General features: G+C 35.1%; 1 protein-coding gene across 2 annotated transcripts in view; it reads left to right on the top strand.

The window, feature by feature from the left end:
• The first annotated feature begins 1,111 nt into the window (after window positions 1-1,111).
• The window catches only part of CSTF3 (cleavage stimulation factor subunit 3), a 67,309-nt gene continuing 45,540 nt past the window's right edge, over window positions 1,112-22,880 (top strand). Inside the window, exons 1-3 of one of the 2 annotated variants that reach the window (XM_034646034.1) lie at window positions 1,112-1,325; window positions 14,974-15,075; window positions 15,198-15,293. In XM_034646034.1, coding sequence (XP_034501925.1) covers window positions 1,299-1,325; window positions 14,974-15,075; window positions 15,198-15,293 — 225 coding nt within the window. In that variant the 5' untranslated portion in view covers window positions 1,112-1,298. The remainder of the gene's footprint in view (window positions 1,326-14,973; window positions 15,076-15,197; window positions 15,294-22,880) is intronic. The other variant, XM_011222754.3, reaches the window with a different exon arrangement.

Genomic DNA, 22,880 nt, shown 5'->3' with positions numbered 1-22,880 from the left:
GACTGAAAAGGTGTGTACTGGAAAAGCTGAGGTTTATCTTGGCATGTAGGCCGCTATCGGCAAGGAGGATAAAAGGAGACACAGTATGATTTTTTTTTAAAGATTTTATTTATTTATTCGACAGAGATAGAGACAGCCAGCGAGAGAGGGAACACAAGCAGGGGGAGTGGGAGAGGAAGAAGAAGACTCCTAGCAGAGGAGCCTGATGCGGAGCTCGATCCCAGGACTCTGGAATCACGCCCTGAGCCGAAGAGAGACGCTTAAGGACTGAGCCACCCGGGCTCCCCACTGAGCCACTCAGGCGCCCCCACAGTATGATCTTTAACTGGAAATTAGCTTGAAAGGAGTCCTACTCACTTAATCTCGGACTATACCAGAACTGCTCTGAACACTTTCACCTGTACACTTTATTTAAATTGCGGGTACTATTATTATTCCTATCTATAGGCAAGGAAACGGAGGCACAGACAAAGTTAAAATTTCCATGGTTAACCTATCAAGTGAGAGACGAAGCCAGCATTCAAATGAAGCCAGGATTCAAACGAATGGAGTCTGGCTCCAGAGAGTGGAGAGTGTTTATCTCCGCTTTGCATACAAGGAATCATGGTGAGATGCTGAGCTTAAAACCCGGGCCTTACAGACTTTAAAATCGTAGACACAACAGTAGATAGTGGCAGTATACATTAATATGGGCTCGATTTGTTCCTCTCATCCCTAAGAAGCATATAAAGCATGAGCTTAGGTCATTGAAAACCTCGATATATTCCTTATCTCCAAAGTTTAGAAGGCATTTAAACTTAGCATTGTTCTCTGAGATGGCCAGTTTGCCTGAACTAAACTGACTGGCAGTCAGGCTTCAACAGTGAAGAACCAGGTTCCACAGCTTGATAATTAAATTCCAAAAGGCGCGCGAACCTCCAGGCTAAACAGTTTCCCGCCTCGCAGCCGGTTGTAGCCAGCTCAGCAACAGCTCACCTAGCCCAGGGTCGTGACGTCATCATAGGCATTGGGCCCACCTCTGGGTTCTCTCTGCATCTGCGCGGCCTAGTAACTGGCGAGTTGGGCTCTTAACTCCACCCACTGCCCCGGAAGTTAATGCAGAAGCCACACCTCTCTCCTCGTCCGGCAGGGGCGCAGCCATTTTAATTCATATCTGAGTGGGCGGTGGCGATTCGCGTTGGCGGTCTGGCTCCGCTGGGCAGGGGGTAACTTTACTGGTTTGGGGTGGTTTTTAGTTTAATTTTTCTTTTCTAGCTTCGCATCGCGGGCCAGTTCTTCCTTTCTAATCAGCTGAGGCCATGTCAGGAGACGGCGCCCCGGAGCAGGTGAGGAAAGAGAGTGGTGGGGCCTCGTGGCGACCTCTTCTCTTCACGTCTGTGTTCGTCCGAGTACTCCAGCCATGTTCGCCTAAGGAAGGAATTGGGGTCTAATCACCCGGAGGACCGGGTACAGAAGAATGGGGGGAATGGGGAGTAAGAGCTGACTGAGATTTGAAATTATTTTTTGGCTTCTCTTAGGCGTTAATATGAACAAATACTTAATTTAGACAATAGCCAGGAAGCTGCTTCGTCCTGTTTAGGTTCATGGGACTACTGCTGTGGGGTGCCTTCCTTTGATACCATTTTGTTTTGATATTAGGGTGGTTAGGAATTGATTAACGTGTAGTCGCTGTTTTCAAAAACTTCACTGTTTCCTCTGCCTCCTCTCCGATATACCCAGAAATTGTTTACCAGTTTGAGAAATAATGTTGAGATGAAACTCATCTGGAGAAATAGTCTCTTGCCAGTGCGAATGAAGAAAGAAGCCCTATAGGAGAAGAGCATGGTTATGCCGAGATTTGGGAATTGTGTGGCTTTCTCCTGCTTCTCTTTCTCTTTCTTCTGTCCACACTTCATTTTCGTTTTTCAGGAGACACAAATATTGCAGAATTTGATAAATTGGAAATGAGAAGTCTGTTTTGGCCACTGTAAATAAAAGCATCTACTTTAGTACTGGATGTGAGTGACCTAAAAATATTTTGAAAATCATATTTAGTGAAATGATTTGTTTTTGCTCTTTATTCAGAATTTTGGGAAATACTGCCTTTTAGTTTGAAAGAGGAAACTGATAACCTTATGAAAGATTATTCAGTTTGTTTTTCGATTTAAGTCCTGGTATGTATAGGTAAATAGTTTTTAAAATGGAGGCTAGCTAGCCTGCAGAGTCTCAATTTCCTGAAATTTCCCGTTGCCGTGGTTACAAACTACACTTAGATTTTTGTTTTTTTTTTTTTTTTTAAGTCCCTAGCTTAGAAGGTAGAGGCTGTTCTTGGAGGTTGACAGAGATGAGGCAAAGTTACAGTTCCTCTTGAATAGTCTGGTTGACTGTAAATGTCATTATGTCGGAAAGCTTGCTAAATTAAATTTTGTGTTTACTCGTTGGCTGATTTCAGTACTGAAATCTTCTGTTTACATTTTACATGCTGTCACAATGCCCAAGAATGTGAAGTCTGAAGTCTCAAAATTATTAAATCTGTTTTATGTATACCTACCAAAGTTTTTCTGAGATGGGCTTATATTTTGTCACTTGAAAGCTGAGTAGTAATGTCCTAAGGTTCTACTGAAAGTTTGCAGAGCTTGTTAATTCTTAAATTTATATAAAATTATAAAGACACCGAAATGTCATGACCTTGAATATTTCAGAACTGTGGTGTTTTAAATGGAAGAGATGGTGGTGAAAATTTACAGGAAAAGAAATTAACCTAAAAGTTTTACCGTGCAAAGTTTAGTACTAGAGAAAAGTTGAAAGAAAAGTGCAATGAACACCTGCAATACAGTTCGTCACCTAGAATCAACAATTGTTAACCGTTTTTCCATACTTGTTTTATCTCTGCATATATATATTTATTTGAAAGTAAATCAACACATATTTCAGCCCCTTATATTTCATCATTCTTTTATAAAAGGACATTGTGGCAGTTATATAACAATACCGTTTTTCTCAACTAAGAAAATTAATAGTAATATCGTATCATTTCTGAAGCCCCGTACCTGTTCACATTTCCCCAGTTGTCCCAAGAGTATGATTCATAGGATTTTCTTTCTCTCTTTTTTAATTTTATTTTTACTTTTTTTTATCAGAATCTAATCTGGGTTTACATGCATCATTTAGTTACATCTCTTGAATAGCCCCCCCCCCGCCCCTTTTCACCCAGGGATATTGTCTGAAGAATCCAAGACAATTTTCTAGTAAAAACTTACCATTTTCTGGGTTGGTTTGATTTTTGTGTGTGTGGTATCATTTAACTTGTCCCTTTATCTTTTGTTATTTCCTGAAAACTTTGTGGTTGGTTAAGTCTAAACTGAGAGCTTTGATAATATTTGGCTTAAATATTTTGGGTAGAACGGTATAATGTTACATCAAAAGACACTTCATGCCAAGTTGTTAGGTTGTTCCACTGTTAGTGATGGTTAAGTTTGATTATTTGGGTAGGGTGATGACTGCTGGGTTTCTTCCTTGTGAAGGATTATTTTCTCCTTTGCAGTTTGTAATCGGTGGGTTGATTTTGTGTTCCTCAGTAACCTTTTAACTAGTTATTTGTCAGTGGATAATTCTTGAATAAACCAGTTATTACATTGAAGGTGGTAAATGGTGTTTTAAAAATTCTATTCTGTCTTTACTGACTGGCTCATATTTTTCTGTAAAGAATTTTTTTTCCTTTCTCTTTTTTAAAAAATATTTTTTTTATTTATTTTGGATAGAGAGAGCGCGCCCGTGCACGGAGAGTGCGAGAGCAGGAAGAGCACGCAAGGCTGGGGGAAGGGGGGGAGAATCTCAAGCAGACTCTGCCCTGAGCGCGGAGCCCCATGTGGGGTTCAGTCTTGGGACCCGGGATCTCAGGGTCCTGAGATCGTAACCTGAGCCGAAATCAAGAGTCAGATGCTTAACCGACCGAGCCACTCGGGTGCCCCATTTTCCTTTCTCCTTTTTAAAGGCGATTACTGTGGATTCAATGGGTTTCTCTGTATTTAGTGTTAAAAAAATAAGCGATAGTTACATTTCTTTTGGATGTTCAACTTGTCCTGACCTTTATGATGGCTCCTGTATCTTTCTTCCGTTAACCTAAAAGACAGTTCTTGACATCTGATTGTCAGCGTTATCTTCATATAATTTTTTCTTTAATGCATGATTTCAAACATGCAAAAAAAAAAACAGTATAATGTATGATGTTCCTATCAGAGCTTGAACTGGTGGCTAATCTTGTTTTTTTCCATACTTTCTTTTGCTCTCCCAATCCTCATTACCTTCCAGCAAATCCCAGATATTGTATTATTCAGCTGTAACTGAAATGATAATTAAATTATACCATCAAGAGTGACCTGGTTAAAAATATGAGTCAACTAGTTTGCTTTGGGTAGGGTGATGACTGCTGGGTTTCTTCACTGTGAAGGATTATTTTTCCCTTTGCAGTTAGTATTCTGTGGGTTGATGGTGTGTTCCTCAATAATCTTTTAGCTAGTCGGTGAATATTTAGAGGAAAGAGCACCTAAAATGAGTTGAAATGACAGACAAGAAAAAGAGACTAAATAGAACTGAAGAATAGTTAAAAACAACAAAAAAAACCCCACCAAAGCCACTCCGAATGGTGCGTTTGCTTTGGAAAAACACCAAGGGGTGTGATGGACAAAGAATATGGCAAGATAGGTGTAGATTTCTTTTAGCCTTATAGCATTGAAGCTCAAAAAAAAGGTTGGTTGAATAAACCTGATAGTATCTTAAGGTTGTTATTCAAAAATATGGATGGTTATTACTATCTTGATACTGAATCTATAGATTTGTGTCCTCTGGAAGAGGGAAATGATTGTAGACAAGCAGGATCACTTGCTAAGGTTTATTGTAGTCTTTTTCTTTTTTTTCAACTCTTGTGAGGAAGTTCCATTTTGCATAGAGAGCTATTTAAATTACCTTGGCAGTTTTCATCGGTAATTTTGATTACTGTTTCAGCCAATTCAGTGGTGATAGAACTATTATGTGCTTGTAGGTTCCTCCCCACTTCCCTAATGAAAACACATCTGGTTCGTGTTTGGAATTATGGCTATATTTTTGTCGTGTGTGTGTGTATCTATACATACATACATACATACATACATACATACATTAGTGCTTTGGTTCAGCTTTTGCTCTCATTCTTTTTTAGCCCCATTTTACCTTGTGCAGTACCCCTACAGCATTTAGCTGTTGTTTAAAGTTCCTCCACTGGGTTTGGACCTTAGTTGAAGGGACTGCCTTATTTATTCATCCTTGCATCTAGGAATCGAGGAAGTTCTGTTTTGATACTTAATGGTGTTCAGTAAATGAATGGACGAATTTTGCATTTAGGCTCCTTGCAATATGTTACAAATTCCCATAGAATTTAATTTTCGGAGGACAGGTGCATAAATAATACAAAGTAAAATAATTTGGGCGTAAGCGTGGGGGGTTTCTAAAGTTAGATGAGAAGAGGGAGAGAAATGTGCTCAGCCAAGATAGTTCACATCAACCTTTAAATCCCTAAACTTCTGTTTCTGCACACATCTTTTAGAAATAAGACTTCGTTTTTAAAACAATATATAACCTACCTAGGATTAGGAAGGCCTATAATATAAACAAAATGATCCTCACTTTGGAAAATTTGCAAGACTTGAAGAAGCATAATTATCAGTAGTTCTTAAAGAGGGGAACTTGAGGCCATAAATCGTTGTCTTTTGGTGAAAAATAAGTTTGGGACAATATGGAAAATAATGAAAAATGTTCCCTGCTATATACTTATTAAGATGAAAGATGAAACACATATGGTGTTGAAACCTGGAACTTGGTTTAAGGTTTTGTTGGGTAACCATTAGTACTTCCTAGCAGTTAAAAGATAATGAATGGTATTGTCAAAACAACTTTAAAACCAAAGTGGAGGGGCGCCTGGGTGGCTCAGGTCATGGGATAGAGCCTGTGCCAGGCTCCCAGCTCAGCGGGTAGTCTGCTTCTCCCTTTCCCTCTGCCTCTCCCCCTGCTTGTGCGCAAATGAATAAATAAAATCTTAAAAAAAAGAAAGAATAAAGCCAAAGTGGAAGGGGGAGCGGTTAAGAATAGGTAGGGGAAAGGGCCAAGTATGTGTATTAGACGATGTGTTCTTTGGGCCCAATTAGTTTTATCTGTTTTTAACAATCTTTATATAAAATAGCCTTTCCTACTTTTCCTCCTCCTGTTGTGATACTTGGTATAACAGTTTGGGGCAGCCAAAATTGAGTTCATCTTTATTGTTAATATTTCGACCATGTAGAATACTCTAGTTGGCAATAATTGTTCATTAGAGAGATTGATCTGTGTATGTATTAGTTTTCCTTAGAAGTACAATAGAAGGGTGCTGTGTGTTCTTTCAGCATTAAAAATATAGGAGTTTCAGGAATGCAGCTTACATCCCAGATAAACTTTCCAGAATTGCAAAATCTGGTTTGAGATTTTTGTACCTATAAGTGGATTATGACAAAACAGCATAGTTTTAAGTTTTTCTGCCATTGTCTCTAAATCTTTTCTCTTTAGACAAGACCTAGCTTTGAATTTGAGTCTTTCTGTTTTGTTTTGCTGGGCAGTTGGTAATGGTGTGAGAATTGATGTGAAAAGGGATTTGAATTAGCAAATATTTAGATTATTCAGTGTTTACTGATTATAAACTATCCATTAAAGCCAGGAGGACAAAACTATGTCCTGATTATTTTCTAATGTTTTACTTAGTTTATCTAGTGAATTAATATCTTGGCTACTTTTTGGTCTAAAGACACATTTTTTGAATTCTAAAAGATTCAGATTTTTATCTGTAGTTTTCGTCTGTTTGTTTCCTAGGGAATGAATAGCAGATTTAATAAGCAAATATGATAAGTATCATTTGGATCGATAGTCTTTAGCCTGTTTTTTCTCAAGTTTTGAATTGTTTACGTGTTTAGTAAATTTTTAGTCCCCTGGAAAGGTCGAAGGGATTATATAAAGGATACATACTCAGATTCATTTACCAAAAAAAAAATCTGATAGAGTTCTGTTGCACTGGTAAAGGAGCACACACAGGACTAAGCTGTCATTCAGTCCTGATGTCACCTGTCACATAAACTGCCTTATTCTTTAGCCATATGAATCGTCTCAATTACTGCTTGCAGATAGTCTTGCAAAGTTCTTCTCTGGTCTATTTTTAATTTTGAATAAAGGTTAACTACCAAGGGAGACTAAAGACTTCACATAGATAGTATAATTTATTCAGCTTTATTAATGTTTTAGGAAAAAAATTGACTCAGATCTGATGCTACTTTATTTTTAAAGAAACAACATTTGGAAAAATGTATTTACAGAACAGATAGATAGTGTTTCTTCCAAATGGAGTCCATGGTCCATTGCAGCATAATCACTTAGGTGCTCTATACAAGTATATGTGCATACACCTTAATTTCAGATTGTGTGAGACTTGAAATCTTCGTTTGAAACAAGTACCACAGGTGATTTTTATGTAATTGAAAGCTTGCAAACCACGTAGGAGTGGAAGATATCTGAACCTTAAAAGTTATTTTTGAATACATTCTTGACAAAATAAGCGGAGAAGAAACTGCAGATTATTTGAGGATGTTCAGCTTTTGATAGTATTTCATGGTTTTCCTCCTCCCTGTAGTATATTTAGTCAGTCATTACCCTTAATAGTGGAAAATACTCATTACAAAACCATGTTAGAGACTCATCCTCCAGTTCTGTTCGTCATGGTCAAAAACTATTTATATAGGTTTAAATCTTTTAACTTACCATCTTCTCCCCTGTACTTTTGATGTTTTATCCCTTGGGTTAAATTTTCACTGATCTTTATTTTAATTTCAGCATGACGTCTAGTATCACACCCTCCCCATTTACCACAAAAATAGCCATTTGGAGGAGAACTACCTTTTTTTCTGTGAAAGTTGTACTTCCTTGGTGGGAATGGGCAAAATAAATTAGATTATTTTATTCTTTCAGTCATTGATCATGTTTGTAATTTCCCCCCCTCGCACCCCCAGTTAACCAACCCCTTAATATTAGTTAAGCTGCTGTATAGAAACTGGTTTGCAGTTTCAGTAAAGCTTAACTTACAGTTTTTCAGAGGCTACATGAGCTATCCACAATTATATGAAAAGGCTATTAAAAGTGCTTTTCCCTTTCCCAACAACATATGTAGTCATATACTTCATAACTGTACTTATATAGTCATCATTCATCCAAAACAATATATTGCAGTAGATTGAAAGCTGAAGCAGATAATGTCTTCTTTTCAGCTGGACTTTAAAGAATCACAAAAACACAAAACTGTTGTTTTCACTAATTATTTTTTTTGAAAATATTTTTAAATAAAATTATTTTAAAATGAACCAAAAAACTTTCTTAATTTTAATTGCTAATATAATATTGATAGGTGGTAGCCCACATTTTTAAAAATTTTTTGTTTGGTTCTTCAGTTTTTAAGAATGTAGAGTGATTCTTCACAAAAAGTTTGAGAACCATTGAGATAGTGTATAGTGCCTGTGAGGCCCTTGTCAAATTCTGTTTGTCTGGGTTGGCTTCACATAACAAATGATTAAACATGGAAAGTGAAAAAACCTACATAATGGGAGAAACTTCTTGAAAATCTGATTATCTAATAAGGGACTTGTATCTATAATACAAAAGACTCTTGCAATTCAACAATAAAAAGATAACCCAATTAAAAATGGGCAAAGAATATGAAAGGACATTTCTGCAAAGACAAATGGCCTGTAAGAACATCAAAAAATGCTGAACTTCATTAGTGATGAAATGTAGACCCATGAAATGTAGACCCAAACCACAGTGAGTTACCACTTTATACCCAGTAGGATGGTCATAATCATCAAAAGACAAGTGTTGGTGAGGATGTGGAGCAATTGGAACCCTCTTTTAACACTGTTGGTCGGAATGTAAAATGTTTCGATCACTTTGGAAAACAGTCTCACAGTTCTTCAAAATGTTAAAAATAGAATTACCATATGACCTAGCAGTTTCACCTGTAGGTAGGTGTGTGTGTGTGTGTGTGTGTGTGTGTGTGTGTGTGTGTGTGTGTGAAAAAACACAAAATGAACCCACTCAAAAACTGGAAACAATCCAAATGGCCATCAACAGATAAATAAAATGTGGGATTTGTGGGATTATCCATACAATGGAGTTTTACTTGGCATTAGGAAAATACTGATACGTGATGAAAAACATGAACTTTGGAAACATGCAAAGTAAAAGCTAGAAACAACACATGTTTGTATGATACCATTTACGTGAAATACCTGCATGTCTATGGAGACCGAAAGTAGTTTGGGTTTGCCTAGGACCAGGGGTTTGGGAAAGGTAATGGCTATTAGGATGGTTCTTATTGGGTGCTAAGATGTTTTTAAAAAAATTTATTGTGATTGTATACTTTAAATGAGTGACTTGTGTATGATTATGCCTTAAAAACATTATTAAAGGGAAAATTTTAAAAGGTCAGCATGTAATGGATTTACCCTTCTTTCATACTTTTAGCCAGTTGTACACTTGTTATTATTCACAGAGAAAATAAGTTAGTTGTCATGTTAGCAATACCCTACTACTAGAAAAACAGTTCATAGAACGGTTGCTAGAAATAGTTCCTGAGTAACATTTTGTCCTTATACCAAAAAGAAAAAGTACATCATTTTTCTGGGTTTTGTACCCCTTTGAAATAGCGTATGTTGGTGTGTATCTCTGTATACACCATACAGTTGTGTTATTTTCTGTTTTTTAAAATTATGCATATCAAAGGATTCCCGAAGTCCTACTGATAATTGGTAATGCGTGCCTTGGGAACTACTCCAGCTTTTGTTCTGCTCATTTGATTTGGGGTTCCATCCCACTCTCCATTAACATTCCCTAAAGAATGATAGTGGGGTCATAGTTTATTCCAAAGGCAAAAGCCGGATTTTTGATAGAATTTCTTATTGTAATAAGTTTTGGGGACGTGTAACCATGGGACAACTGTTCTTTAGCTATACTTAAACAGAGTTCCGACCTCATTCCATTTCAATGAGCACTGGAAACTTGTCCTAAATTTTCTTAAACTGACTATTCCTCTGATCCAGCAGTAGATTTAAGGAAATAGTAATACAATTCCATTCCTTATGGAGGTCCAGTCCCCTTGCGGAATACTAGAAAACTGTTTAAATTTCCTTTGCGCTATAGAAATATGCCCAGGCAAGAGAACAAAAGTGTTATGCTGTTGGTTACCCAACTGGTTCATGATGATAAATGACTTTTTATTGTAGGAATTAAATGTGGCCATAACTACCACAGTGTATTCTTGGCCATTTTGGTTAGCTTCCTTGTTAATTAATGTACTTGATTGAGAATTATCTATGTAGATTGTTTTATGAACATTTAACTACACCCTCGGCAAGAGGAAAATATTGAGCATAACAGACTTGAAAAGAGCTGAGCCATGGTTCTTTCAGATTCTAACTGGACTTTGGGTACATTTATGTAATTTAGTTATATTTCTTATTATGAAATGGGGTTATTACTTAACAAGGAGTGATTAATGCATTTTTTAAACATCTGCTCTCTAGCATCCTTTGCATGGGTTCTTAGGTCCATTGTTAACCCCATCCGCTAGGTGTCTGATTAGAATATTAGGGGTTCTGTGAAGTTGGATGGGGAGAATAAAAGTATTTTTACTAATCTCTAACTGAAATTGAACCTTTCCTTCCATTATGAATGTAGGCAAGAAACTACAATAGCAGTGTTAGCAGCAACTGTAACTGGACATAAATATTCCAGATATTATTGTCCTCATCACTAGACTCATTACTAGATCCTGTTGTTTAATGTGTTAAGTATCTATTACTGTGTAAAACTTTGTTTAAAAATATTTCAGTAATTATATTTCAGTATAATTGGTTTCCTTTGAAGCCTCACATAGTTTATTTTGTGTATTTAAGAACATTATTCTGCGGGGGCACCTGGGTGGCACAGCGGTTAAGCGTCTGCCTTAGGCTCAGGGCGTGATCCCGGCGTTGTGGGATCGAGCCCCACATCAGGCTTCTCCACTATGAGCCTGCTTCTTCCTCTCCCACTCCCCCTGCTTGTGTTCCCTCTCTCGCTGGCTGTCTCTGTCTCTGTCAAATAAATAAATAAAATCTTTAAAAAAAAAAAAAGAACATTATTCTGAGGGGCGCCTGGGTGGCACAGCGGTTAAGCATCTGCCTTCGGCTCAGGGCGTGACCCTGGCATTATGGGATCGAGCCCCACATCAGGCTCCTACACTGGGAGCCTGGCTTCTTCCTCTCCCACTCCCCCTGCTTGTGTTCCCTCTCTCGCTGGCTGTCTCTATCTCTGTTGAATAAATAAAATCTTAAAAAAAAAACAAAACACATTATTCTGAGAGGGGTGCCTGGCTGGCCCAGTCAGTAGAGCATGTGACAGTTGATCTTGGGATTGTGAGTTCAAGCCCCACATTGGATGTAGAGCCTACTTTAAAAAAAAAAAAAAAGAGAGAGAGAGGGAAGAACGTTATTCTGAGAAAGAGCCTATAGGCTTCAGTAAGTCTACTGAAAGTCTGTTGGAAAGTTCTGGGACACCAAAAAGGGTTAGGAAACCCTTGGAGAGCTATGGTTTTCACCTGAGGCTGCACATTAGCACCATCTGGGGAGTTTTGGTGTTTTTTTTTTTAATAGTGATAAAAAATAAAAGTAGATGGTTCAGGCTTGTTCCTAGAGATTCTGATTTAATTGATCTATATAGTGGGGCTTGCCCATCTTTTCCCCAGGTGATTCTGATATGCTGCCAGGGTTGAGAATCACAAAGGAGTGACTTACTTAGCAAGGATACATTTATACTTCTTGCTGTGATTTTGCTCATTGTATATTAGACACCATCTTTTGAGTTTTCTCTGTTCTTTTACAGATTATGGTATATGTTACCTAATTTGGTAGGTTAATTTTCAGCAGGTGGATCTTGAGTGAATAGACCTCCCATCAGACTGCTTTGAAACACTAGTTGTTAGTATTGATTAACTAAAGCAATTCAAGTACAGCTTAGCTGTTTTTTAGTTTCCGATTTAAAGTTCCTGTATCTCACTTCCTATTTTATCATTAACATTTCATAGTTGGTGTCTTAAAAACTAAGATCCTAGTTTTATTTTAAAATATTTTTCTTAAGTTTGTTTTTTCAAGAAGTAAACTCTTTGAAAGGAGAAGTCTTTATTTTGTTGTATCTCAAAGTGTCCCTTCAACAATGTGGCACATACTGGGCACTGATTTCTCAGGTGAATAGTAAAAATTCAAACAGAAGAGTATATACATTGTAAAGTGAGTCTTTCTGCGAGTTTGTCTCTCCCCAGCTTACCTCCTTTTTTCTTTTTTAAGAGCTTGTTTGTTTATTTGTCAGAGAGAGAGGACACAAGCAGGGGGATTGGCAGGCAGAGGGGAGAAGCAGGATCCCCGTTGGTCAAGGAGTCTGACGCGGGACTCAGTCAGACCCTGGGATCATGACCAGAGCCAAAGGCAGACACTTAACCACCTGAGCCACCCAGGCGTCCCTCACCTCCAATTTTTTTTACACCCAGTATTATGGAAATAGTTCTGTGTTGCTCTATCTATAGACCTGCCCTGCTCTGTTCTTTTTGGTGGCTACAGATTCCATAATTTATTTAGTCAGTTCTTTTGTATGTGATTATTTTAATTATTTCTAGTTTTATGCAACAGCAAACAGCTGAGTAGTTGACTGTTCTTCAGTATACATCTTTGTGCATGTGTGCAGTAGGAGAAATAGCCAGAAGTGGAATGCAGAGTCAGACATTCATGTTAAATTTTGATCACATTGCTACTTTCCCCTGCCAACAATGTGAGAATATTTGTTTTTACATACCCTTTCCAGTGCAGTGTTGCTTATAAAACACTTTGAATCCCTGTCTTAAGGTTTACATTTGTATTTCTTTTTCTATGAACTATTCCAGTACATTGCCCATTTTCTTTGTGAGTTGCTGGTCTTTTATTGACCATACATGAATACATTTAGTACTCTGTCAAATATGTTGGATATTTTTTAGGTTTGTCTTTTGACTTTTATTATAATACTTTTTCATGCACAATTTAAACAAAATTAAGTGTATCTCTTCAAAGGCTTCTGAAAAGCCTTAAAGATCCATTTCAGTATGTTTTCCTCTAGTTCTTTTTTGTTGTTAGTGTTGAAATCTTTGATCTATCTGAAATTTACTTTGGTAGAAAGGGTTAAATAGGAATTCAACTTTATTTTGATAGAGTTCACTGCAGTTATTCTAATAGATGATCATACATTTATTCTAACACCGTACATTGAATAAGCCACTATTCTGATTTGAAATATCACCTTTATTTGTTCATTTTCCATATATCATTCTCTTTCTCAACCATCATGAACCCATAATTCATGAACCATTACCAAACCATTTTGCCGTGGTGTCATTTTGTGTTTTAATATGTGATTGGGGCCAGTAGTCCTCTGTTAAACTTTTCCAGTTTTAGTTTCTTGAGCTAGCCTACTTACAGAGCTCTTATATATTAGTAAAATATAAGTTTCATACAAAATTACATTGGTCTTTTAAAACATGTTTTTCTTTCTAAATAAAAGTACACTTATTAGTGGTAGACACTAATTTATTCCAAAGAAGTGTATATTTCTTCCAGGTGTATTTATTTCCCTAAACCCATGACTAAAAATTTTTTCCCAGCTGGAGTTTTGACGTTCTTTTTCTGTGAGATGTTAATTGGCACTGAAAAAAAAGAAAGCTGTTAGGGGCAGTACTTCCCCCATCTCCTCTTGAGTATTATTGTGTATTGCCATATTATAGATTCAAGAAGTCCTGCAAAAAGACAAAACAACTTTTATAAATTAACATTTATCTGACTTACTTGAATATCACTTTCTTTTTGTGACACAAAGTGGTATTCTGAACAACAATTTGAGAAGTAGTACTTGTATTTTTGCCTCAGGTGCTGGCTATTTTAGACATTACTTTTTTGAAGATTATATTTTTATAATAAAAATTAAACTATCACCCACACGTGACCACTAAACGTTTTAGTATGATCTTATAAATCTCTTACTGCAAATTTCTTTTTCATAGTTTTAATGATGCTGTATATACAATTTGTGAATCATGTTTTTAAAGCCTTTACATCAAAATACAATTTCCATGTCATTTCATGCTTTTTGTTTTGTGGCTCAGGATGAATGCTCTATAGCAGTGTTTCTCAAAATTGGTCCAGGGACCTGGGAGGTTCCTCAGACTTTCAGAGGATCTGAAAGTTTCGTAATAAATTTAAGACATTTTTTTTGCCTTTTCACTCTTAATCTCTCGTTAGAGTGCAGTGGAATTTTTACATGATGTGATATCACAGCACATTGAATGCAGAAGCAGATAGGAAAATCCAGCTACATTAAAAAAAAGTCAGACACTAAACAGATTTGCAAATATATAAAATAAGGATATTCTCACTGAATTTTTAAATTTATTTTCCATAAAAGTATTCTGTTAACATGTAAATATTTTTTATTGTACATGGATAAATATTTAATATTTTTGTCAGCATTAATTTCTAATGTAGTAAATATTGAAGTAATCACATAGACAGAAGCTGTTTGGCATACTCAGTAATTTTTAAGAATATAAAAGGGATCCTGAGACCACAAAGTTTGAGAACGGCTGCTCTATATTTAATGTAAAAGATGGGTTTGTTTAACTATAATAATGGCTTTTAAAAGTATGTGATCACTAAATTTTATTTTAATGCAGGTGACTTATGATAGCATAGTATATACAGATTGTAGAAAATGCAGCCCTCTTTTGTAAGAGGACATTTTTATGCTTGTATTGGGGACTGATAACTGTGCTTGAATTAAATTAGGCATGAAACTTTTAAAACAGTAACATCAGTTCCTTATTTTTCTTTCCACCAGGCAGCTGAGTATGTCCCAGAGAAGGTGAAGAAAGCCGAAAAGAAATTAGAAGAGAATCCATATGACCTTGACGCTTGGAGCATTCTCATTCGAGAGGCACAGGTTTAGTGATATAGGATTACATTTCCTTCTCTATGGGTCCAATCACACTACTTGGTTCTGCAGTAAATAATATTTTCATAATCCTAACATTGTAAATGCTGTTTATTGGTTTTCAATTTTAGAATCAACCTATAGACAAAGCACGGAAGACTTATGAACGCCTTGTTGCCCAGTTCCCCAGTTCTGGCAGATTCTGGAAACTATACATTGAAGCAGAGGTTAATATTTTATTTTTATTTTTTCTTATATAGCATCTGATGGGAATTGCAGCATACACTAGAATGATAGAAAACAAGTTAGGAACATAGATAGCACAACTAGGACAAGGAGGATTTAAATGTCTCTTGCCTTTATTTTGTAAAATAGGTTTGAAGGAGTAATTAAAATGAATTTTTGAAATTTGGGTCTTTACAAGCTGATGATTGTTGCATTTTGGATTTGCAACAACATTAAAACAGTTTCAATGGTATTGGAGTGCTTTAGCCTTTTATTTACTTGTCATGTGTCAATTTATTGCCTCCTGTGTCATTTATTTAGAACTCATTTTCTTTTTACTCCTACTTACAAACTAATATGAATGGTATTATAAGAAAATACAGAAATGTTAACTTAGTTTCATAGGGTAACTATATTGAGTGGTGAAATGAAACATGTTAGGTGAAAAATTATGTCAGGTTTTAATTTTGTGAAATGCATGGTTTGTCAATAAATGTAAAGCATTTCGGTAATTTAAAGATAAGGTTTTTTAATAGGATAAAGTTTACATTATTCAAGAGTAAGCTAATGCGATTCAAATCTGTGTAATCATAATTTACCCAATGATGCTTTTTTCTTTTTCTTGCTTTCTAACTATCTTGAAATTTTTAAGTCAGGCATGTTTATTTTAAAGAGTAAGGGCCTCATTCTTGATTATGATTAGAAGGGAAATGTTCATTTTTGACAACTGAAAGTAGCATTCAAGATGATAATAAAGCGTTAATGTATTGATACCAGTGGCACCAAGTAATCATCTTTCAGGTTATAATTTAACAGGATGGAACGGGTGAGATGGGAATAGTATCCACATTACAGTGAAAATTCTATTCATTTCTTTTTATAACTTATATTATGAAGTATTCTTATTTTGAATGTTAATTTTGTAATATAAATTCTCAGTCTAATCAAATACACTGCAGCCTCATCATAACATTTTCCATAATGACTAAAATTTGATAATACATGGGTCTGTTTTGGACCTATTCAGAGGGCTTTAGTCATCAGTAGTACTAAACATTAGACTTCACAACACAGTGCTGCCTGTGATGTGTTCCTCATGATGGACCCAACCAACAGCCAGTTTAAATTGAGGCTACAGTGTACTTACTGTATTTGTGCTATAGTTTATAGTATATTATTTTGGGAGTGGGAGGGAATTACTGGAGAATAGCAGGAACATTGTGCGTGTGTTTAAATTTTTTCTGTGTGGTTGTGTATGTGGTATGTGTGTTTGTATGTGTGAGAGATTGTACCTTACATGGAGTTTGGTTGTGGTTTTCGCCCAAGACCATATCCTTAAGGTTTCGTCACGTATCCTTTGGGACCATTTCTTTCCTTAATATATTTTATCATCAGAGTAGACTGGCATGGAATTCACCAGGTGAGTGAGTAGGGCTGTCTGAAGTATGCTGAACCCAGTGCTGCTTTGTATTACTCATTAAAGCAAGGAACCTGGATCACCTGTACTTGGTCTGCATTCCAGTTTGATTTCACAAACACATTAGCTTATATGCAAACTCATCAGAAATGAACATAATTGATACATAATAGTTTTTATATAATGAAGTAGTACTTTAGTTTTAGAAATTTCTCAGATATTCAGGTATTTATTCATGCATTTTATTATAGCATAAGTTAAACTGAAATTGGCAGATACTCCATTCTATGAGTATGAACACAGTCTGTTTCTCCCATTTCCTAGCTAAAAATACCAACTGCATTCTAAAAAAGAATCCTAAGACCAGATGTTATTTCAAGGGGCTGAAAATTGTCCAAATAATAAGCTCATTTCATTTAATATTTCAGAACTGCTAGCAGTTGCCTGATTTATTTAGTTGGTAATATTTGCAGTTATTTCACACACATACACACACAAATATGAATGTATGTATAAAACATCTTTTGAGGAAAAAATGGTAAAGAATATATATATGTGTGTTTTGTAAAATTGACATTTTCGGTTTAGGAATTAAAATGTTAAAATGCTTATTCAGAAATGCGTATCCTGAGCTGTGTTTTTCTCTTTCCTTATTTGCTCTTTATTTTTTTATTTTCATATTTTGTACTTTGTTTAGCCTGTAAGAGGCTAAAGTTTTCTTTGGTCATATCACCCAGTGTGGCCTTTAATGTTTCTGGAGGAGACACATTACCTATTTATAATACATTGAAATCTGAAGTAATAATAAGAATGTCTTCACATTAAAGGTAATACAGTGTTTACATAACATTTTGTATGCACTCTCAAGAAAATAAAGTTTTTTTGATACATTTGTTGTAACTCAGTACTTCGTGGTGGGAAAAGTATGTTTCATTTATTTATGGTCAGCCAGACCAATGCGTGTGAGTCCAAATACATTTAGTTCTTTTCAGATGAAAATACATACATCATTGATAACAAGAGATAATTTTGCTTCCCCAGAGAAATTTGTAAATCCTACTTCAGAACAAAGTTAGCAAAGAGTGGTTTTTTTGGTTTTTTTGCTTTTAAATTTGAAACAACAACATCAGTTGCAAATGAGAGTATAATATAATTTTTATTAAAGATGTTAATGACACTAATCTGATATTTTTCATATTTGCCAGTATATCAGCTTTTCTCATCAGTGGCATGTGCAGTACCTAGCTACTTGTGTAAAATTAAAAGATAGCTTTATTAAACTATCATTCTTAATTCATTACCCACTTTTAGTTTTTTGCTAAAGCATAGAAATTGTTGGAGATAAAGTTCTCTGGTTCTAATGAAAGGGCATTTAGGATCAGCATCTGTGTATTTATTATATAAGTTCAGAATTAGGCCAGATTACTTTAGTGTTACATATGTTAATTATATAGAAACATCAGAATTAAGTGGAATACCCAGTCAGAGCCTCAGTGCTTTTTAAAGAACCACTTTTTTTAGGGGTCAGAAGGGTTGCTAAATATCACAAAGTTGAGAACATTTATGGTTTTGCCATATTCTTTTTTAAGTTCTTTTTTACCCCTGTGGTTTCTGTAGCTTTTCATGTAGCTAGGTAATCAGTGTGACAGCACATAAGCTACAGTACCTTACTGGTAGAAGTAATTTGTTTTGAATTGAGCCACATTCATAAGAAATTTTCCTATGAAAGGAACATGATTTTTATTGGTAGCTGAAGGAGAAATGAAGAAGGTAATGCTTCTGGTAATAGCAACAATGTATTTTGCTATCTGTGAAAGCTGTAATTCTTTAATAAAAGTATGTAGAGAATTGATTGCTTTTTATTTAAAAAATTTTAAAAACATGAATCCTATCATAAAACGGGTTGTAAAGTATACATTTCAGTTTTTCAAAATAACCTTTCTACTTGGGAAAAATGACTCTTAAAAAATACCTTTCTTCTTGGAAAATGGAAGTGAACTCAGGATGGAACATGAGTGACCTAAATTGAAATAAACTTCTCCGCTGTCAATACTGTTTTAATTCCTCTAAGTAGCAGTTCAAACTACTGTTATAATGTTTTGTATATACTGAGCAATGTGATTTTTTAAATGCAGATAAAATTATTGCATTATCATATAGATTATAATTTCTTTTCTATACTTCAGCTTGCAATCTCTTTTTTAAAAAATCTGTACTCTTTTCTTATAGATCTGCTCTTTTCCTGTTTGTAATAAATGTTGGTCCATGTCTGTGTGATTATTCAGATTGTACCCTAAAACACAACATGATCTTTAACCTATAGTTTCTTAAATGCATGTATAAATGTAGTGTAGGGGTGTAAAAGAAAACAGGAATGACTTGCAAACACAGAAATGAGTAATCATATCCGAAAGTGCTTTGAATAATTACATACTATTTTTAAAACAAAGGAGATATTTGTGTGTTTACTATTAAAAGTAGCACTTTTATTTAAGGTTTTATTGAAATATTTTATCCCATCCATATTCCCTTCCATTATTGTAGCATAGATGTTTAGGCTTTGTCACTGATACTAACTTGATCTATACGTTTTTTTTCCCTTGAGGCCTTTTCTCTTTACCCAGGCAATGTATAATAAAACTGTTTTGCCAAAGGACATAGTTAATTTAGATAACATTTCTTTTTTCTAAACTCTTGTTTTCTATTCTTTGTTTTCTAGATAATTTAGTATTTTATGTGAAATGTAGTGATTTATTTTTAAACAAAACCTTGTACTAATCAGCCTAATTGCTTGTGTATTTCTATTTCTCTACTTTATAAAGCAAAATTACAATCATTGCAGTCACTGACAAACATTGAAAAAGCAATGCTCATCTTTTTTCCTCTGCAAAAGACTCAAATTTTTAACCCAGCTTCTTATTCTACTTTACTGTGTGTGATAAGATTTATGGTATATTCTGAAAATATGGAAAAGGCATTTCTAACCAGATTTTAATAAAAAAAATACACATATTCTAAAATTTGTTATGGAACAAAAAGGACTATTTGATCACACAGTTGGTAGTTTCCCTGTGGGTGATGCTCCAGCCTAAATTTCCTGGGCATTTGTGGAATAACAATACTTAATATTTGATATCTAATAGTGGTTTTTTTTTTTAATTGTGTAATCAACAAGATCTTAGGGGACTGTTTTGGTATACGACCCACCTCCCCTATTCCAAGAGGTATTAATTAAAATTATGCTGTAGCATGGCGTCCACGAATAAACACAAACACATAAGCCCTTCCTCATATTATGGAGTAAAACCTCCGTAATTGGAAATACAATTAATCCTAACAGAAAAGCCTTTCAAGGGTGCTGTGCATTTTTGGTTCTAACTTGAGCATAAGGGAACCGGGTGGCGGTTAATTGACTTTCTCTTAAAAAACAAGCAAAAAGACCTCTGAAAGTCAAAGGCTCAAATATTTTCTAATGGGTCTGTTGTTTTTATTTTGTTTAGTGTGTGCTTTCAACTTGCAAACAGCTCTTCCTTTTTGAATGAGTATGATTCAAGGCACTTCCAAGAAATGAAGATGTCTAAAATATACTGGTGATGTCTACTAAAAAGCTGTATTTCAAAATGTGGACAAGAATGCATTTATCTGCTGTAAATTTACTTTTTAAACCTTTTTATTACTAAACAGTCATGCTCTTAGCAACTTTGAAACAGAAAATGGTTATTATAATGGCATAAATTGAAGTCTGTATAAATTTTTTCCCCCACGTATTCAGAATCCACAGCAATTTCAACAAAATTGTGAATTTGCTTTGAATACAACTTGTTGAGAAACTAAACGGCTTTTCTAAGGCTCAGGGAACCATAACCTGGGGTAAGTTTTACCGTTTTGTATGCTAGGAGACCCACCTGACCCCCATCACTCCCACAAGGAAAAATTTTCAATTTGGTGATGTTAAGTGATAGTTCAAAAAACAAAAATCTAATGTCAAAGACAAGATTGAAATGTAGTTTTGAAATATACTTTGAAATGTAATAAGGCCAATAGAATAGTCCCAAAGCTTTTTTTAAAGCTTTCTAATACTTTTATTTATGTGATAGAACATGTTCAATTATGACCTTTTTTTTAAATACAAGATACTAGTCGTAGCATATACAAATACATTGTAAGTCTTTACATATTTCTAGATGGGAAATAGTCTTTTTTTCTCTTCCAGTTGTGTGGAGATATAATTGACCCATAACACTGCATAAGTTTAAGGTGTACAACATAAAGATTCAATACATACATATGTAGTAAAATGATACCCACAATATTTAACATCCATCACCTCACATAGTGTTAAGGGAAAAGGTCTGTTAATGGTTACATTTTCTGTAACTTTTTCATGTTGAATTTTAAGGAAAAAAGTGTTGACCATTTTGTGATTATGATTTTCTTGAAATTTTTTTTTATTAAACAAACTGAATATGCAAGTATTGTATATTTAAGCCCCAAGAGGACATTAAATTTAAATCCAAAATGCAGAGCTGGAAGATAAGATGAATTAGTTTAGCCAACTCATATGTGAGTGAAATAAGATATCCCTTAGAGTCAAAGTTTAGAAACTACAGTGGTATAGGATCACCTTGGAAGCTTTTAAAACCTGCAAGTTTGTCAGTTAGCATACATTAATGCTGACTCGATCACCACAGGATGGGCAGGTAGAAAATAGGTGTTTCTGGCATCTAGTTTGAGGAACAGAGGCTTAAAAGGGCAATAATTGAATCTCATTACTGTGAGTGTGTTTCATACCTCACAGAATACTACCTGTATTTGTACTATAAAGTGATTAGTCTCCTGGCTTGCTCTTTTGACTACATTGTGATAGGTCACTCAATATATAATCAATCTAGAAGTAATCTTCGAAGTGTCTGTTGTGTGCGTGGTAGTGTTCCTGAGAGTGTGGTGACTTTTTAGATCCGCCATCAGCATTGTGGTTGTGTTAATTGAACTTTGACAGTTTTATAGTTGCCGACTTTATTCCTGGGTTTGAAACCCAAATTTCCAGCTCTGTAAACTTGTTTATTTAAAGAATACAATCTAAGTACAAACTCTGAGCCCCATGTGTTCAGGGAGGACCGCTTAAGCTAGAGAGTATGGCTTAAAATTACTGCAGCTTTTTTTGATGACTAACCCTTAACCCTTCCTTGAGAGAGTCTTTAAAATTATGAACACCAGCACATCTTCATTTTTTCAGATTAACCAATATCCATTCATTTAATTAGTACTTGAGTCTTTATATATAAGTACTACTCATTCTTTTGGGGGATGGGAAATGGAGTGTTCTAACAAAGAACTGGTCATTATTTTTAGCTATTTTTGTAGTCAGGTTCCTGAATTTTTCACCACACAGAGGAGTGCATTGTTTCTCAACCATTTTTAATTAATGTTCACTTATTTAAAAAAAAATTTTCCATTAGTGGCTTTTGGTAGCTTTTAAATAAGACTTTTTAGAAATGGTAATTTTATTATTTCCAGTCAGTATCTGTCCTTAAGAGAGTTGTCTCTTTCCATCTTATAATTGAGAATTTTTGCATCAATGATATTCGTAGAAGAACTGGAGTAATATCTAAATTTCATAAAACTTAAATATCAATCTCATTACGTTAACGAAATATGAAAGTATGGACAATATTATAGGAGAGAGCTTAAAAGTATTTGGGGGAAGATTGTCAACAAAAAACATTTCCTGCATTATCTGTACATTTATTTTAACTCCATCTACCATTTTTTTAAATTATTCATTTATCTTGTTTAAATAAGTGATTTCTTGGGGTTTTATGGTTCTCTTAATTAGGATATGTTAGTAGGTGAGAAAATGTGTAAAACAGAACTATTTAATCATAAGAGTGGAAGACTCAGATTGTATGCCAGTCACTGGGGAGTACATGGTTTAATCTGCTTTGTTATATGGGTTGAATAACAAGTTAAAACTTTGTGTTTATCGGTTATAAACTGCCATTTTTGGTTTTTTAACTTGTTTCTTGAAAATGTTTAAACTTACAGAAAAGTTGTGAGAACAATTCAAGAACTCTCATATATACTTTGCTCTGATTAGCCAGTTTTTAACATTTGACATATGCTTTATCAGTTGTTTTTCCCTGAACCGTAGGAGATTGGGTTGCATACATCA

The sequence above is a fragment of the Ailuropoda melanoleuca genome, chromosome 16, assembly GCF_002007445.2.
Source record: "Ailuropoda melanoleuca isolate Jingjing chromosome 16, ASM200744v2, whole genome shotgun sequence".
NCBI classification, from domain to species: domain Eukaryota; kingdom Metazoa; phylum Chordata; class Mammalia; order Carnivora; family Ursidae; genus Ailuropoda; species Ailuropoda melanoleuca.
Note: the sequence above shows the minus strand (reverse complement) of the source record. Positions and strands in the feature narration are given on the sequence as shown.